We start from the raw sequence: 19,505 nt of genomic DNA on the forward strand, positions 1-19,505 counted from the left end.
GATCCCAGAGTCATGGGATCAAGCCCAGCATCTGGCTCCTTGCTCAATGGGAGCCTGCTTTTCCCTCTCCTTCTGCTGCTCCTCCTGCTTGTGGTCTCTCTCTGTGTCAAATAAATAAATAAAATCTTTTTTAAAAAAATAGAACTACCAGAATATGACTTCCCCCCCCTTATTTTGAATATTCAAATATCCTCCTAATCAGAGGTAAAGAAGAAAGGTGACCAGTCTACTGTACTCCACCTCAGAATGCAGGAGCCTGTATTTACATAACAGTTTTCCTGAGCCAGGCACTGTGCAGGGTTCCGGAAAATTGCTGTGTTAAGAAACCCAGCCCAACAATATCGTAATACTTTTGCTAAGAGCCGTGAGAACACAGAGAAGAGGGCAATTCTTCCTGAGACATTTGGGTTGGGTGTCCAGGAAGAGGCAAAAATCCACCTATTCACTCCCTCCTAAAGTGTCCTATTTTGTTTTTAATAACTGTAATGATGAGAAAATTAATTCTAATAATATTAGCTACTGTTATTGATGTTCATCCCAGCACTAGGAATTCTGTTAAGACCTTGATTAATGTTATTTAATCCTAAACAACGCTGAGAAGTGGGAATTACCATTTCCATTTTACAGAAAGACCCTCAGAGGTCATATAATCTGACCAGGGGCATTCAGCAAGAAGGGGGTAGAATTGAAGTTTGATGTTACCTCTAACTTCCAAACCATAGTTCTGCCCACACGAAATGCTGCCATCCCTAATTCCTCATATTAAGCTGAATTCTGCTTTCCCATGTAAATACCACCAATTCCTCCTAATTCTGGGTGTGTGGTTGCACACAGTTGTGTTCTGTAAACCTAATTCCTCTTTCGTATTATCCTTCTAGTATTGAAATTCAGCCTTTATGTTCCCCAAGGTCTTACTTCTCTAGGCTAAATGTCACCATTTTCTTAAACCTACGTCATCGGAAAACAGCTTCTGGTCTAGCACATATGGTTTGTTAGTAAATTCTGGCTCTTTATATGGGTATTTCAAAGTAGAGGGAATCATCACTGGATAGATGCTCTACACCTTTCTAGAATTAGGGAGTAAAAGGTCACCTTTTCAGGTATTGGAACACCACTGGTTTCTGCTAATCTGCAATCTTCTCAGAGCTCTCTTGTTAATAATCTATTCTGGAACTCTGTCAGGGATGAAGGTCAAACTCTCAAGCCTAAAGTTTCTGCATAACAATATCTTTTTTGAAAGTCTTTTTAGGATCAAATGGGTTCAGTTCTTTTCTCTTCCCATAAGAATGGGCGGCATTTTAAATTATTCAGAGCCTCAGAGTTTCTTTCCCTTCTAAGGGTAATGGCAACTCAGTCATAATAACCTTGCTCAAGACAGCATTTGAAGTCACACTGCTCATGCCCACAGGAAATAATGTCTCTCACATGAAGTTCCTAAAATCATAAGGAATGTGGGGAAGAGAGGAAGTTGGATGCTGCAAAAAAGAACAAGGACTTGGAATCAGGCTAAACTGGATTCAGTTCCGTCTCTACTTTTTGTCTGCCGTGTAACTTCGAACAAGCTCCTTAACCTCTCTGAGCCTCGGCCAACATAAAAATCTGGAACATGGAAACATTGCTCAAGACCTAACCTGCAGGGGCGCCTGGGTGGCTCAGTGGGTTAAACATCTGCCTTTGGCTCAGGTCATGATCCCGGGATCCTGGGATCGAGCCCCACACCAGGCTTCCTGTTCCGCGGGGAGTCTGCTTCTACCTCTCCCTCTGCTATTCCCCCTGCTTGTGCGCTCTTTCTCTCTCTCTCTCTCTGTCAAATAAATAAATAAATAAATAAAATCTTAAAAAAAAAAAAAAGACCTGACTTGCAGCATTTCTGTGGGATGGACTGTAATGTATGAAGGGAATGCCATACACTGGCACAGACAGTAGCTATTTTAGGTACAGCGGATAGCTGCTTCTCATGTGTTTAAGGAGTGGGGGGAAGTACAGCACTTTTGAAATATTTTCTTCCCTCCTGTCTGAAGTTCTGTGTTTCATTTTTCCCCAATTTTTAAAATGATGGTAAAATATGCATAAGATAAAAATTTACCATCTGAACCATTTTTTTTAAAAGATTTTATTTATTTATTTGACAGAGAGAGAGAGCGAGAGAGGGAACACAAGCAGGGGGAGTGGGGGAGGCAGAAACAGGCTTCCCGCGGAGCAGGGAGCCGGATGCGCGGCTCGATCCCAGGAGCCGAAGGCAGACGCTTAACAACTGAGCTACCCAGGCGCCCCTATGTGAACCATTTTTAAGTGTCCAATTCAGTGGTATTAAATGCACTCGTGGGGCGCCTGGGTGGCTCAGATGGTTGAGCGACTGCCTTCGGCTCAGGTCATGATCCCAGGATCCTGGGATCGAGTCCCGCATCGGGCTCCCTGCTAGGCGGGGAGCCTGCTTCTCCCTCTGCCTCTGCCTCTCTCTCTCTGACTCTTATGAATAAATAAATAAAATATTAAAAAAAAATAAATAAATAAATACACTCGTGTTGTGCAACCATCACAATCATCCATCTCCAGAACTCTTTTCATCTTGTAAAACTGAAACTCCATACCCATTAAACAAAAATTCCCCATTCCTCCTCCCCCTTGCCTCTGGCAGCCATCATTGTACTTTCTAAGATTGGGACTACACTAAGAATCTCATTTAAGTGGAATCACATAGTACTTGTCTTTTTGTGACTGGCTTATTTCATGTAGTGTGATGTTCTCAAGGTTCATGCGTTGTAGCATGTGTCAGAATTTCCTTTTTTTTTTTTTTTTTTGAGGCTGAAGAATATCCCATTGTATGTATACATTGCTTTTTTTTTTTTTTTAAAGATTGACAGAGAGAGAGAGACAGCAAGAGAGGGAACACAAGCAGGGGGAGCAGGAGAGGGAAAAGCAGGCTTCCTGCCGGGCAGGGAGCCCGATGCGGGGCTCGATCCCAGGACTCTGGGATCAGGACCTGAGCCGAAGGCAGACGCTTAACCGACTGAGCCACCCAGGCGCCCCAATACATCGCATTTTGCTTATCCATTTATCCACTGTTGGACCTTTGGGTTGCGTCCACATTTTAGATATTGTAAATAATGCTGCTCTGAACATGGGTGTATGGATATCTTTTTGAGACACTGCTTTCAGTTCTGGGTGTTAAAAGACAAAAATTCAACTAAGTGAAATTAAAGATTAAATTAGCTCTATTCAATAGATGGGCAGCATCCCATGTAGCAAATAGAAAGGAGCTCTGAAGAGCATACAAAATGGGAGACTTTTTTTTAAAGTAATCTCTATGCCCAACATGGGGCTTGAAATCAAGGGTTGCATGCTCTACTGACTGAGCCAGCTAGGTGCCCCCGAACGGAAGGCTTTTATAGAGAAATGGGGGCAGGGATGGGAACAATTGGATTATCTTATCTTTCTTTGGGAGATGGAAGGGGTCTTTCAGGCAGATTACCTCACTGGTGCTGACAAGGTTACCTCACTAGACTGACCAGTTAAGATTACATTCTGGGAGGGGCTGAAACAGCAATTAGGTTAGATTTTAAGTCTTGGTTTACTGACATAGGCTTAGAACAGGTGACTCCATTTTGGATCCATTTTTTGTTTGTTTAACACTTCTTCAGCTCCAGATGTGGAATTGCTCGATCATATGTTAGTTCCATTTTTAATTTTTTGAGGAATTGCCAAACTGTATTCCCTAGTGGCTGTACTATTTTACATTCCCTCCAAGAGCGCACAAGGGTTCCAATTTCTCCACACCCCTGCAAATACTTGTTGTTTTGTTTCTTTGACAGTAGTCATCTCCTAATGGGTGTGAGATTCTTTCATTTTCACTACTACTTGACATTCTATTGTTAAAGATTTATTCATTTGGCATTAATAAGTACTCTCTTTTAAGAGGCAAATATACTTAAGAGCTATCTGTCTTACCTCCCCTGGTCAGTTTGATTCTCACGTGACTTCCTGGTAGTTACTGGACTCTAATTAAAACCTACACTTCTCAAATCATGTACCTATAGCCCTGACATTGATTGATTTTCTCATGCAAAATGATAACTGCCTGGAGGGGCACTAGAATTTCAGGTGTGATAAAGATTGGCCCCACTATCACGTGTTAGAAATTATCGTTGGAAAAATAAGATCAAGATATGGCACTGAGTGAGAAACCTATATTACATTCAAACTGTTCAATAAATTTATTTAAAAACATTTATTGAGGTGGTGCCTAGGTGGCTCAGTCAGTTAAGCATCCAACTCTTGATTTTTGCTCAGGTTATGATCTCAGGGTTCTGAGATCAAGCCCCACATCTGGCTCTGTGCTGAGCGTGGAGCCTGCTTGAGATTCTCTCTCTCCCTCTGCCCTCCTCCCCCAGCTTGGTGTGTGCACGCACTCTCACTCTCTCTCTCTCAAAAAAAAATTTTTTTTTGAGTAATATGTGAGGCAATGATGCTAAGCCCTTATACTACTTATAATATAAGCTCCAAGAGGTCAGGGTATTTTCCTGTTGGGCTCACTTTATTCATACTGTGTAAAACAGTGTCCATAGAAAGGGCTCAATGAATATTTGTCTAATGAATACTTGCAGATATATTCTTTGGTTCTCCACATGTAGTCCACAGACCCTGGGAGTGCCTGAGAGAGTTTCAGGGAGTCTGTAAGGTTGAAACTATTTTCATGATAATATTAAGACATGATTTGCTCTTTTTCACTGTGTTTATATTTTCACTGATGGTGCAAAGGCGACGGTGGGTGAAATTGCTGGCACCTTAGTGTCAATCAGGGCAGCACAGCACCAGCTGGTGCTAGAGTCATCCTATTCTTCCCTGCCATGCCTATGCAATAAAAGAATTAAGAAGTCACTTCAGGGTGCCTGGTAGGCTCAGTCAGTAGAGCATGTGACTCGATTTCAGGGTTGTGAGTTCGAGGTCCACACTGGGTGTAAAGATTACTTAAAAATAAAATCTTTAAGGGGCACCTGGGTGGCTCAGTCATTAAGCATCTGCCTTCAGCTCAGGTCATGATCCCAGGGTCCTGGGATTGAGCCCCGCATCGGGCTCCCTGCTCCGCCGGAAGCCTGCTTCTCCCTCTCCCACTCCCCCTGCTTGTGTTCCCTGTCTTGCTGTCTCTCTCTCTCTCTCTGTCAAACAAATAAAATCTTTAAAAAAAACAAAGTCTAAAAAAAATAAAATCTTAAAAAAAGAAAGCCACTCCCACTTAAGACTATCCTTTATGAAGCAGTACAAATTATTAATTTTGTGAAATCTCTCTTCTGGAGTATACATCTTTTAAATGTTCTGTGTAATGAAATAGGAGAGGTACATAAAACACTTCTGCTGCTTACTGACGTATATAGTTGTGTGATAGAGATGTGTGAGCTGAACTGGCTGCATTTTTTCATAGAACACCATTTTTCCCATCTAAGTATTAACCAGGGCTGACCCTGCTTAGTTTCTGAGATCAGGGGTGTTCAAGATGGTATGGCTGTGGGCTTTAGAACACCATTTTTGTTTGAAAGAATGACAGGGAAACTGTGGTTATTCAGACTTGACTATTTGAATGGAAGGAGCCTGACACTTCAAGGAAAAATGGCTTACAAGTATTTTGTCAATGATAAAATTTGAGCTTTTTCTTTTTTTAAGGATTCTTTCTTTATTTGAGAGTGACAGAGAGAGCCAGAGAGAACAGGTAGGGGGTAGGGGCCGAGGGAGAGGGAGAAGAAGCCTCCCCACTAAGCAGGGAGCCAGACTTGGGGCTCCAACTCAGGGGCCTGAGATCATGACCCAAAGTCAGACACCTAACCGGCTGAGCCACCCAGGCACCCCAAAATTTGAGCTTTCAAGAAAAATATTGCAATTTTGGAAAAGGTGGTATCCACCAAAATGAGCTTGACAGCTTCCCAGGATTTTCCTGTTGAGATCAATGATGATTATAATAAATGTGATTTTTTTTATGTTGAGTAGTGAAATTCATCAATATTTGGAAGATCCGCATAATTCAGTAAACCAATATTTTCCAAGTGGTTTCGGATTCCCTATTGCAAGTAATCTTTTTTTTTTTTAGATTGATTGATTGATTGATTTAAGAGAGAGCCCAAGCATGCGCATGAGCAGGGGGAGGGGGCGGGGCAGTGGGAGAGGGAGAAGCCGACTACTCATTCAGCTGGGAGCCCATTCAGGGATCAATCCGAGGGCCCTGAGATCATGACCTGAGCCAAAGTCAGACGCTTAATGGACTGAGGTGCCTAGGCTGCTAATCTTTAAGAAATTGGGGCGCCTGGGTGGCTCAGTCCTTAAGCGTCTGAGTCTTGATTTCCGCTCAGGTCATGATCTCAGGGTTGTGAGATGGAACCCCTCCTTGGGCTCGTGCTGGGTGTGGAGCCTGCTTGGGATTCCCTCTCTGCCTCTCTCTCTCTCAAAAAAAAAAAAAAAAAAAATTACCATTTGTTGAGTTTTGCTAGTATCTTAAAGTATCCACAATTATTGGCTAAAAATACCCCTTCCTTTTCTAACTATGTATCTGTGAGACCGGATTTTCTTCATTTCCTAGACCAAAATAACATAGCAAACCAGAGAGAATGGGGAGGCAAATATGAGAATCCAGCTGTCTTCTATTAAGCCAGACATTAAAGAGATTTGCAAAATTGTAGTGCATCGCCACTCTACTAATTTGGGGGGGGGGGGAAGGTGCAGTTATATTTCATAAAATATATTAAAATGTATTGATTTATTATTAATTTAGGTGAATTAATACATGCTTTTTAATTTCTCAATTTTAATTTTTAATTTGGTGAATATCCCACATAAACAGTCTCTCTCTGTTTTTCTTTTTTTGAGAAAGAGAGAGAGAGCGCGCGCATTGAGCTGGAGGGTTGGAGAAGGACAGAAGGAGAGGGAGAAGCAGACTCCCCGCTGAGCGGGTAGCCCGATTTGCGACTCAATCCCAAGACCTGAGATCATGACCTGAGCCATGACCTGAGCCAAAGGCAGACGCTTAATGGACAGACCCCCCCGGGCGCCCCTAAACAAACACTCTTAATTTTTAAGAATGTGGGGGCGCCTGGCTGGTTGAATCCTTAGGGCATGCGACTCTTGATCTTGGGGTGGAGTTCCAGCCCCAGGTTGGGTGTATAATTTACTTTAAAAAAAAAAAAAATGTAAAGGGATCCTGAGACTAAAAGGTTTGAGAAACTCTGCTTTGAGATTGTACAATATTCTCCATTCTACAGATGAGGAGACTAAGATTTACAAAGCTTTAAGATCAGTTTAAAGCCCCACGGCCCAGTGCAGTGCTGGGTATTGTAGTCAGGCCACCTAACCCCAGAGCTTGTGTTTTGTGACCCTGACTTTTTCCTTGATAATATCTTTGCAACAATGATCTTTTAACAGGTTGTAAAAGACGTTTCAACAACATAAAAACATCATATTCAACGTATTTTCTTTTCCCTAACTAGCTGCACGATCCTTCTTTGGACTTGTTTCCCCGAGTGAATCCGGTGTTTGTTGGGCCATCGCAGTTCGGTTTTCGCTGTGACAATCTGTGGTTTTACGAACGTGAGTTGGGACGCCTTCGATAGCTCCGCGAGGGAACTGCAACCCACGGGGTTCAAATGGGGAAGCTCTCGGCACTTTGCGAATCTCTAGGAACGTGGGCGTCTTCTTCCCCGATCCTCCCACATTCCGGATGGCCCTCGGCCAGACAAATACCGGAGACAGCCTCCTGACACCTCTCGGCCTCGGAGACCCTCCTTTGGACCTTTAATAACCCTCCCTGGGCCTGATTGGCTGGTCCTGACAACGATGGGCGGGACACGGCTTCGGATTGGCCGTCAGAGCCCATTCTCGGCTCCTCTCCCGCGTCCACCCTCCAGTGTCCCAAGTGAGTCTTAGGGGATCCCGACTCCAGGCCAGGGCCTGGGCGGGGCCAAACGCAGCGTCTCGGGAGCCGGGATCTCCACTAAGAGCTCGGGCCTGCAGGGGCGGGGCGTCCTGGGCCCCGGGCATTGGCGTGGCCGGGAGCCTTCTCCCGTCGTGCACCGGGGCACCGGCCACTCACCCGGAAGGAGAAGCCGAGATTCAGGCTATATGGTGCGGCGCTGGCGGTGTCGCTGTGGGGAGTGGGTGCTGCTCTCAGGTGAGGGGTCGTGGGCGGGACCGCGGGGAGTGGGTGCTGCTCTCAAGCGAGGCTTGAGCGTCAGGAGTGGCGTTTGTGCGTGGGGATCTCGCTTGACATCTTAGGGAAGAGGCTGTCTCGCCTCCCGGGATGAAGGCGGGGGCTTGCTCCGGATCCAAGGAAGGAAACCCGGCTTTTTCATTTGTTTTTAAAGTATAAAGCATCTTTCCTTTCCACTCCCTAAGCTTAATAGTCAAAGGAGAAGAAGGGTCGTGGGGCCCTTTTGCTCCTAGTTCGTGGAGAATGGAGGTGGAGTGACCAGAGTTTGGCAACATTTACCGAAACGGCTAGGGCTAGGAGTAACGACAGGTATTTTTCGGGACAGAGGCGGGCTCTTGTGCTAGATTGTGGTCGCCTTTATAATTTACCTCCCAAGTGTAAGGAGTGGCAAGTTACAGACGGACAGAAGGATGGAGCGGAGCTACTTGGTTGGGAACATACAGAACTTGGTCAGAAAAGGGAGCATCCTCTACCACCTGTGGGTGTTTAAGAAGGAGAGCTTTTTGAGTGGCATCAGTCTCCAAGGGCTCAAGAATGAGTAAGAAGGGATAGGAGTCTTGGTGGCTCAATACACTTTTATCACCCTATTTGTTTTTCAACCTGTCTTTTTGAAGTAGTTTAAATGGGAGTGAAAGGGGCGCCTGGGTGGCTCAGATGGTTAAGCGTCTGCCTTCGGCTCAGGTCATGATCCCAGGGTCCTGGGATCGAGCCCCACATCGGGTTCCTGGCTCAGTGAGGAGCCTGCTTCTCCCTCTCCCTCTGCCTCTCTCCCTGCTCATGCTTTCTCTCTCTCTGTATCTCTGTGTCTCAAATGAATAAATAAAATATTAAAAAAATAAATAAATAAATAAATAAATAAATGGGAGTGAAAATGGTGGTGCGAAAGCCTGAATTGCTACCTTGAATTGTTAGGACACAGGAAAACCTTACAAGGAATCTGCTTTGTAAAAAGCAAACAACTGGGTTCTTCCCAGAGAGATTGGTGGTGGTATAGGTGGAGAAAGTAAAGGAAGCTTCAGATGTGATTGAAAGGACCCAGGAAATGTAGTTAGTGCAGAGTGAGATGCATATATACATAGCTGAGAGGATTGCTGACTTATCCTTATTTGAATGACGGGGATCCATCTCCCAGATCACGAGCTAACTTTAGGAACTTCCTTTTTCCCCTCCACGGCAAAACTGAGCTTCATTTCCTCCTGGGGAGTGGCATTTATGTGGAGGAAGCTGATGGAGAATGGTAATTGCTAGAAATTATGACTTGGAGTCTAGGTTTTTGTATTTGTTCCAGTGTCCAATGTTTTTAAGGCAAAGTTACAATGGAAATTTTGTTAGTGCTCTTTAAACTTAGATTTAAGTTTACAGCATCTTGGGGGGGGGGTGCTAGGATTTTTTTTTTTAAGCCAGTTTATTAAAGCCAGTTTATAGCTATTTTTTTCTAAGTGGTTTTAGCCTCAAAGGAAAGGAGAGGAACTTATGCTTGGAGGTGGTTCAGGGCCCTAGACACACTCTTCTTGAACCTGAGAATGATGGCCACTTAGTCACTAAATTATGGTCCTGAATTTGGCAAACCTTTGAAGGCACAGGAGATGTGTAAGCTCCACTGAGTGTGTGGATGACTCTGATTTCCTTGTCATCTTGCCCATCGTTACTTTTGTGAAAAGACACGTCAGAATATTTAACTGTCTGCTCCTGTGCTGGCAATTTACCAAATGCCTGAAAAGAGAAGAGAAAAAAAATTTTTTTTAATCTGAGGAGGTTAATTGTTCACGAGTCGGCCTGTTCTTTTTGGTCACAGCCATTTGATTGCTTACATCGGGGATGTTACAGATTGGTTGTTAAGGAATTGGAATTTCCTTTCAGTTCAGGACCCCTTTGTGAAGGTGCCTTCATCAGATGAAAAATCAGATTGTCAGCAAAAGTACAAAGATGGCATCGCAGTCATAAAACCTCTGGTTTGCTCAACGGTGTAGCCCAGTCCCGTCATCCACCATGCAGTTTTGTCTCTGTGTGCAGTGGCTATGTGGAGAGATCTAACGGTATACTGGAAAGGATTGGGAAAGCTGTTTGCTCCGCTAATTTTTTGGTGTAAATGAGTTCCCCTTCTCTTGAAACGTTAGCCTTGTGTTAGCAAAACATAAAATAGAAGGGAACTCATTACACACTGTTCTAATGGTAAGGCAGAACTAATAAGAGAATGTGTTTAAAATTAATTGTAGGACTGTAAAAATGAGTGAGTGTGTGAATGGGCATGGGGGGAGGTGAGGGAGAGCTTCGAGATAGTCTTGTTTTCCCAGGAGCCAGCCTGGATCATTTGTTGGCAGTACATATTGGCTGAAGTCAGTTTTCATTTCAAGGTAAATTGGAAAGGGAAATTAAACCTTATTGTTCCGCTCTTAAGAGAGGAGAAGGGGGTGGAGGCGGCCGCCAGGGTGGATGCTGTTTGAGTGGTTCTAGGAGTAACAAGATTAGTGCTGTATTTTAACAGAAGGTGACATCATGGGCCCCTTTGGACTGGAGTAACCCTGTGCTAGAAGCTTCATGATCCCCTTGTCGAAGTGGGCGATGTCGCTGCACATGTAAACGGCTACATTGGGGGAAATCAGGGGCTTAGGCTTTAATGAATCTTTACAAAGGAGCGGAAAACATCCCGAGCCGACCCGTGCAGCTGTGGGGTGCTTGGGCAGAGGTACAAACCGGATAGCATGTCGAGAGAGGAAATGATTGGAACCGTTGGCTTGGGTTCCGGAGAACAGATGAGGTAAGGGAAGGTCGCAACCGGGCAACCCACTCAGGTGCTCCCGGCGCTCTCCAGCTCTATGATTTACCCCTGGGTAGGCGACTGGTTAGCAAGACAAAGAGAGACTTCAGAGCATGGGTGTTTGTGGGGCTTGGTGGTCTCTAAGCCGCCAGGAGGGGGTGCTGTCAGGCTCACTTGCAGAGGCGTGTTGTGTGGCCACAAGACAGCTGCTTTCCCGTGCCGTGCTCCTGCAGAAAGGTGTGACAACCCAGCTTGCCTGTTCCGGCTGCCTGAGGTGAACGCTGCATAGACCCAAACATGCTTTGGCTGGAGGTGGCCTGGTTAAGGGTCCAGGCTGTGGTCTGCGAAGGGAGGCAAATCCCCCGGGGCTTTTTAGCTTGGCACTGGGCTAAGACAGGGGGATTTTTTTGCTTCCTCTTAAGTTTTACACAAAAACAACAAAAAAAAGGTGGCTGGGTTTTCCCGAGGGGGAGTCAATGAAAATTTTTCTTGATAAAGAGTGATAAGAATAGAAGCATGCTAACCATGATTGTTCCCCTGTCCTCTGTCCCCCATCAGATGTTTTCTTCCAATGGGCTTTTGGTGTAGGATGTTGGAAAACCAAGAGCAGGAGGTAAGCGTGTGGTCTTCAGGAAACAGGTGGGTAAAAGTTTGACGGGATTTGGGGAAAGACGCCAATCATTGCTCCATGGTATTTTAATGACAGTAATACCTCGGGGGTTCTGATGAGCTCAGAATAAAGGCAGGAGAAGGAAATCCGTAGTAAAGCCATTCCTGGGAAATAAGGGTCCATTTTGACTAACTTTTCCATTCGTTGGGATGCAGCTGATGTCTGATTCCCGAGGGCAAGGGTTTTTGTCTCGCGGTCATGTTCTCCCCCAGTGCCTCAGAGCCGTGTCTGACACACAGTGGGCGGGCCGTGAGTACTTGGTGGATTGAAGGGCTGCATGAGTGAAGGCCGGTGCCGATCGGAAAGAGTCTGGCAGCTGTGATGTCAGAGCTTCCTCACCTTGTGGCTGAGCTGAAGGAGCCTTTCTTACCTCCAGGAGGTGATCACTGTGCGTGTGCAGGACCCCCGCGTGCAGAATGAGGGCTCCTGGAATTCTTATGTGGATTATAAGATATTTCTCCACGTAAGTGCATCAGACTTCATATTGGGGTCAACCCCCGCCGGGGCTCAGGGCTAGTGCGGAGGCGGAACCTGTTTGTGGATGTGACAGTCCTGAGACTGAAGAGGAGGCGGGAGAGGACTGAGCTTGGGGCCTGCGGGACCGCAGCGGGAACTGCCTGCCGGCCCGGGCTCTAGCTGGAGCCCCGGCTCGGCACTGTGGCCTGGTGGCTCGGATCCTCTGTGAGCGTGATGAGGGGGAGTGAACCTGGTCTTTTTCTACTTGGGTTTTTTTTTTTTTTTTCTTTTTCACGTAATTCCTCCTGTAGACCAACAGCAAGGCCTTTACTGCCAAGACGTCCTGTGTGCGTCGCCGCTACCGTGAGTTTGTGTGGCTGAGGAAGCAGCTACAGAGAAATGCTGGTTTGGTGTGAGTTTGCTTCTGCTTCTTTCTTGGGTCTGAGACTGGCTTTTTAGGCACGTACATGAGAACCAGAGTTTACAATAAAGAAAACTTGGCAACATGTCAGGCACTTAGGAGAGAAATGTGTTCTTAAATTATGTTTTCAAGTCAGTGGAAAAAATAAAAACAGAGCTGTAGTATTTTGACTTAACAAAGTCATACAAATATCAAAAATATTTTTCATTTTTTAGATGCATATTCACCTAGGGCTACACAAATGTACTGCTAGCATTTTATATGTGCGTATCACTCGTGATCAGAAACTTGTTAGCACCTGGACCTTTGTGACCCGTGGTGTTCCTGTCCGTTTGATATGTAATACAACATGTTAATTTTTTTTCTTTTTCATGCAGAGACTTTTTCCCAGAGACATAACAGACTGAAAGCCTTAGGAAAAGCAGTATTGTTCACTCCTCAGTTACACCACTCCAAATAAGTCCTAAACTGGAGACAATGTAGAACAGTGATTCTGTTGCAGACAGTCACTGAATGCTCTGGGAACAGGGGGCCTGTGGGTGACCTAGCCAGTTAGTTAACATGTAGGACTGATGAGGCCGCCATCAAGGGTCAGGCCCTCACAGCCAGTTGGAACTTCTGACAGATCCTGCATTCTCTTGCCTGGCCTATTTTTGTTTGTTTGTTTGTTTTGTTTTGCTTTTTTAGAGAGTGTGAGCTGGAGGGGAGGGGCGGGGGGTGGGGAGAGAGAGAGAATTCCAAGCAGGCCTCATGCTCAACTCAGAGCTGGATGTGGGGCTTGATCTCACAACCCTGAGACCATGACCCCAGCTGACATAAGAGTTGGATGCTTAATGGACTGAGCCACCCAGGCACCCTGGCCTGTTTGTTTTTTTTTTTGTAAGAGAGAGAGAGAGAGGCAGCGTGAACAGTTGGGGAGAGACAGAAGGAGAGGGAGAGAGAGAGAATCTTAAGCAGGCTCCACACTCAGTGCAGAGCCTGAGCCGGGGCTCAATCTCAGGACCCTGAGATCATGACCTAAGCTGAAATCAAGAGTCAGACACTTAACCAACTGAGCCACCCGGGCGCCCCTGGCCTGTTGTTTTTTTAAAAAAATATGTTCATAATAGAAGCTAGGAAGATTGAAAGAGTTTGTGGATGCCTTGCTGCAACTCAACTACTTTTAGAAAATTCAAAGCATGTGAGGGGTGCCTGGGTGGTTCAGTGGGTTAAGCATCCGACTCCTGATTTCCATTCAGGTCATGCTCTCAGGGTCATGAGATTGAGCCCCAGGTTGGCTCAGTGCGGACTCCGCTTGAGATTCTCTCTCCCTCTCCCTAGGCCCCCCCCCCCCCCCCCCCCCCCCCGCGCCCCCTCCAAATAAATAAATAAATAAATAAATAAAATCTTTAAAAAAAAAAATTCTAAGCATGTGGCCTTCTTGGATTGGAGGAGCTAGTCTTGATTTACACACAGGGACTCAGCATGCTTCATGCCTCCATGTCCAAGTTTCTCCATTTTTAAAATAAGAGCTGATGGCGGGAGTGGGTTTTGTAAACAATGTAGTTTAGCAGCAGTAGAGTTTTGAAGTCACAGACATGGTTCAGATACCAGCTCTGCTGGTTACTAGCTGTGTGACACTGCGAAATTTACTTAACTTCTCTGATTCTATCTCCTTACTCCTGAAATGGGGACATCAATAGGTTTTTCATAGGGTTTTTGGGAGGAGTAAATGAAATAAGGTTTGTAAAACATTTAGCACGGTGGCTGACACGGGGCCTGCAGTCAGTATTAGCCCTGCCCCCCCCCACCTTATTAAAAGCTATTTGTTTTGATTTGTGCCTCTTTTTAGGGGATTTCCTTGATCAGGGGGTGGAATGACTGTCTTTAATGTCGCACTTATCTTGGGTGTTACATTATGTGACCCCATAGGCCTGTACCTGAACTTCCTGGGAAGTCAACCTTCTTTGGCAGCTCAGATGAGTTCATCGAGAAGCGGCGACAGGGTCTGCAGCACTTCCTGGAAAAGTGAGTAGATGGGGTGGGCTAGCACCTGCCTCCTGGGTGCGGGCGGGGAGGGGGAAGGTGCTGGCAGGATGGCCCCTTGGAACAGACAGGCACCCACATGCCTTCAGCGCCCGCTCAAGCCAGAAGCCCTTTGTAGGGGGGGGGCTGGGGAGAGCAGCTGCTCAGGGTGAGTCTGTGCTGTACCCCTGTGTTTGCCCCAGGGTCCTGCAGAGTGTGGTCCTCCTCTCAGACAGCCAGTTACACCTCTTCCTGCAAAGCCAGCTCTCGGTGCCCGAGATAGAAGCCTGTGTCCAGGGCCGAAGCGCCATGACCGTTTCTGATGCCATTCTTCACTACGCTATGTCAAACTGTGGCTGGGTCCAGGAAGAAAGGCAGGGCTCCTCTCACCTGGCTAAAGGAGACCAGCCGAAGAGGTAACTGGAGCTCCCTCTTTTTTTTTGAGGCACTGAGGGCTAGGATTACTGTCACCTGGGCCAGTGAGGTGTCCGCTTAACAGAGGAAGTACCGTCACAGCGCTGTAGGCTCTCAGAAGAGGCTCGTCCTCCCTGTGCACGGTTCTCTCCTCTCATGCGCCGGGGCCTGAGCGTCTGGGTGAGCCCGAACCTGGGTAGCCGGCTCTCCCGCTGAAACCTGGGGAAAAGAAGAGAAGTCTCGCTTGTTCTTTATTTCTCTCCCCTCTCTATTTTAAAGTAACAACTTTATTGAGATATAATTTACATACCATAAAATTCACCCTTGAAATGTACAATTCAATAGTTTTTAACTTAGAACCCCAATTTTTATCACCCCCAAAGAAACCTTGTACCCATCAGCAGTGACACCCCATTTTCCCCAGTTCCTAACCCCCGGTGATCACTGATCTTTCTGCGTCTATGGATTTGCCTCTTCTGGACATTTCACACAAGTGGAGTCATATGATGCGTGGTCGTGTGTGATGAGCTTCTTTCCCTCAGCATGTTTTCAAGGTTCATCCATACTGTCGTGCCTATCAGCTCTTCCTTCCTTTTTGTGGCCAAATGATATTCCATCTGCATGGCCATTCCGCCTTTTGTTGGTTTGTTCACTGGGCTTATCCATTGATTTTTATCTCTCTGTTCATGCCCTTCTTGTTCCTTTCCCATTCTTTTCCAGTTGCTGCTTTCTTCCAAGATCGGGCAGGAGGAGCTCTCCCTCACCACCTCCCAGGGAAGAAAAGGACCATTTCGAGGTGTGGGCTCCCGTTGTTGACTGTGAAGCTCCTTCCTTGGAAAGCCCCCCTCTACCACCCTCCCCCTCACCATCATGCTGTGATTTTGCAAGACCTGACGAGGAAACCTCTGCTCCTCAGCCTGTGAGGAGGGCCGTGGGAGGGGACCGTGCTGTGCCTTTGGACCCTGGGCAGTTAGAAAGGGTTTTAGAAAAATGAGCTCTGGTCCAAGCGCTGGGTTCTGCTCTGAGGCAGAGAAGATTCCGGCAAGGAGCCTTGCTGGGGTGGGAGGGGGCGCAGGGTAGGTGTTGAGGAGGCTGGGCCACTTAGTGTCTTACGGTCACCTCTGCTCAGGTTGGTGGCACAGAGGTCGGTCACCACAACTCCTCAAGCTTCCTCCATAGGATTAAACACTGGACAGTTGTAAGGCATAAGGCCCGTGGGCTGTTGGCTTTGCACAGAAATATGGGGTATATTTACTCTCTGAGTTTCTTTAGATGTTTGTTAATGGGCCCGGGAGCATTGCCTCAGGTTGACTGCTTTGGGGGGCCCTGCAAGTGACCACTTTGAAGCTGTCCTATTGAATACTGACCCAACAGAAATGCTTGTGTAGTTGTATTCCCACTGGCTGGGTTTTTGCTGCAGCCCTTGGAGCACTTTGTTTCTGGGAGGCTGGCCTCTTGCCTCCCTCCTTTCGTGGCCAGGGTGGTGAATGTTCTCCCACCTCCTTGCTTTTCCTTCCCGGATACCACTGACGGCTGCGGGTTCCGCCCCTCCCCAGCCCTCAGCCTGGTGTGAGGAGCCCGAGGCCCAGGACGTGGTTCACGGCGGTCCCTGGGAGAGACCCGAGACCCGGTGGAAGCCAGAGGAAAGGCAACACCCCCGGGGGGGCTTTGTTTTAGAAAAGGCTGTCCAGGCTGTCACCGTCTCCTCTGGCTATAGAGCCCAGGCCTGGCGGTCTTTTCTGCAGGGTTGGCCTGGGTTCCTTCCTTTCTTTTTTGAATCCTGCTCTTCTCCCTTAGTAACAGCCCCCTGCCCCCAGGGCTTCAGCTCCCACAGTGTCGCTCTGCTGTGTGGCAGGGAGGCCGTATGTTCAGTCCAATGGGGCTCAAGGGCTTTGTGCCTGGAGAGAGGGCTCTGGGGATGGAGATGAGCAACGACACGCCTTCAGACAATGAGGCATTCTGCCCTCCCGCTGCCCTCATTCCTCTCCACCGAGAGCCCCAGCCGGCGGCCGCTCTGCCTGCTCTCTGCGCCTCTGCACTCCGACGGCGGGTGGCTCTCCCTCTCTCGCGCCCCCCCGCCCCGGCTGTGGGCTCTTTCCCTCCCCGCCTCTGCCGTGGGCCTGTCCTGGCCTTGCGATCGGAGTCGAGGGGCTTTGGCCTGAAATAAAATCCAAGTATTTAAGGCTCTTATTGCCATTTGTGCCTAACAAGCTGTAGCCGAGGAGGGGGTGCGAGCGCTGGCGGGAGTTGCTTTCATAAATCACGAATTTACCAGCGTGGGGGCAGGGCCGGGCGCGGCTCTCCCGCGTGGGGCGAGCGGCCTGGGGTCTGAGGAGGGGCCACCGTCCGCGGCTCCCGCTGCAGGCCCTCCGCACCGTCGCGGGCACGAGCCTCGTTAGGTGTAATTTACCTGCTGCCGCTTGCGGCCTCGCAGCCGGTCTGAGGTCCCAGGTGCTGGGAGGGAAAGTTTGTCAACAGGCAGATGCGGAGCCCTGGCGGGGGCTCCTCCCTCTTCCCTGCCCGCCTCCCCTGGGCCTCTCCTTTAGACGATGCAGCCGAGCAAGGCGAGGAGAGAAAACCTACAGAGGCAAATCCAAAATGTCAAAAGAAGTTCATTTAAAAGGGGGAAAAAAAACCCACAAAAAAACTCCATCCACAACGCTCACAAAAACCCGACAGATGCTGAGCTAATGGCATCCGCTCTGCCGATTGGTGGGGATGACTCATGAATATTAATGAGCCCAATGCTCCAAATGGTGCAGCTGTGAACCCAGCTGTGCCTGAAGCTCTCTGATCTCGAAACTTCCAGACAGGAGCCGGAGGTGGTCTGTGTCAATTCCCTACTCAGCCAAAAAACAGCAAGCCGGGTTGGCCTTCTTCTGTTCGCTCCTTTTCTTCCTGGAGTTGGGGCTCAGCAGCTAGTTCTGCCAGCAGGGTAGGCTGCTGGGACAGCGGGAGCCATTCAAAGACACGGATGCGGTTTTTCTGACTCCTGGCTTTTTTAATGATCCATTACCAGCAGTGCATACAATAGCAGCTCAGTTACTCCAAGGCCAGACACCACCCCCTCACCGGCTTGTGCACAGTTGAGAGTGTGCGCCATGGGAGGAGATGTCCTAAGAAGGGAAGAGTTTTCCTAACACGGGCCTGGTTTCCAGGGAAAACAGCAAAGCTGAATTCTCCCCATCCAGGCAGTTGGCCGCTCACGTTTTGCTCTGTCCCTGTGTGTGCTAAGGGCTGGCCGCCATGGCCGACCACCTCTGTAGAGGGAGTGGCTGGCTGAGCTGCACTCAGCTTTTGTAGAACAAAAGTATTTTGTGTTAGGATTTAGGTTCCAGCTGGGTTCTGTGCCTGATTGAGTCACCACCTGACCGCTACTTCAGGTGGCTACTTGTGGCCCAAGTCTGATTGTCTCTTCTTACCCAGGATAAGTGATCCCCTGCTCATGGGTTTCATGTTGTTTGGTGGAAGGGTGCGTGTGTGTAGGGGGAGGTAGGTCTTGTTTGAAGATAAGTCTCCTTTGTTTGCTTCACTTTACTTGACCTCAGTGGCCAGTGAGGAGTGCAAGTCCAGTACTACACCCATCTTTTAGCTGAGGAAACTAAGCTGAGCTGAGCATGGTTTTTAAAAAGCATGTTTTGATTCATTTAAAATGTATGTATTTGTTTATTTTTCAAGTAAACTCTACCCCTGACATGGAACTCGAACTCACAACCCCAAGATCAAGAGTCACGTGCTCTACCAACTGAGCCAGCCAGGCGCCCCTACAAAGCATATTTTTAGATGGTGGGAGAATATATTTATGTGAGTTACCTCCCCAGCTCTGTAAGATGAGGTTTTTGTTTGTTTCCTCCCCCCATTTTTTTTTTTTAAACTAAAATACACCCACTACTACTCAAGGAAAAAAAAAACAATTCCCCTCTTGTAGCTTTTCAGAGTAGTTCTCAGAAATCCGAGCTCTTCTGCAGTCCTGTTTTCGGACTGCTCCTTCCTTAGATGCACACCACCACGTCTTAGACACCTCTCCGGCAGCTGAGTTTGGGAGGCAATCATGACTCTTTCACAGTCTGATCGGACTTTAAGTTAGGTCCATGTTTGTGAATTTGTTTCTATGCCTCAGCTCTTGCTGGATATTCTTCCCACCTGAGGTGTGGGGAAGACAGTGGGCCAGGAGGACGTGAAGTGGGGTTGAAGGTAGAGATGGAAACAGACCAGCGCCTGGCCTGCCTCCCGGAGGCCACAGGACCATCCAGTCAGGGACTAGAGCGGCATCTGCTGATTTATGCGGAGGCTGCCAGCTGAGACGCAGCTAAAGCCCAGCAGATAAGCAGCGAGGTGCAGGATGGTGACTTCCTCAGGCCCGCCTGGGCACGGATCCTAAGCCAAGCCTCCTGGGCAGCCCTCTGCCATCAGGGACTCAGCTCTGTAGAGGGCATGTCACCTGGCTCAAAGTAACCTTTCTTTGAATTGTGGAGAAGCATCCCCCTTCCCATACTCCTTACCACTATCCCTTCCTTCCTGAGGGTTTCCTCAGCCCACTTTGGGAGCCTCCCAATTCACCTTTTCTCATTTACTCCCTGCTCTACAGAACTCT

At 47.6% G+C, this 19,505-nt stretch overlaps 1 protein-coding gene across 2 annotated transcripts; it reads left to right on the plus strand.

The window, feature by feature from the left end:
* Positions 1-7,882: 7,882 nt before the first annotated feature.
* On the plus strand, positions 7,883-18,581 carry SNX11 (sorting nexin 11). 2 transcript variants are annotated; one of them, XM_032429063.1, is made up of 8 exons: positions 7,883-8,149; positions 10,483-10,542; positions 11,505-11,559; positions 11,993-12,079; positions 12,384-12,484; positions 14,405-14,500; positions 14,701-14,913; positions 15,632-18,581. In XM_032429063.1, exons 3-8 carry the CDS (start codon positions 11,518-11,520, stop codon positions 15,903-15,905), a joined length of 813 nt encoding a protein of 270 aa, XP_032284954.1. In that variant the 5' UTR covers positions 7,883-8,149; positions 10,483-10,542; positions 11,505-11,517; the 3' UTR covers positions 15,906-18,581. The 2 variants fall into 2 exon arrangements, with proteins under 2 accessions (XP_032284954.1, XP_032284953.1); XM_032429062.1 differs by lacking the exon at positions 10,483-10,542.
* Positions 18,582-19,505: the final 924 nt, after the last annotated feature.

Source organism: Phoca vitulina, unplaced genomic scaffold (genome assembly GCF_004348235.1).
Source record: "Phoca vitulina isolate PV1807 unplaced genomic scaffold, GSC_HSeal_1.0 scaffold40, whole genome shotgun sequence".
NCBI lineage: Eukaryota > Metazoa > Chordata > Mammalia > Carnivora > Phocidae > Phoca > Phoca vitulina.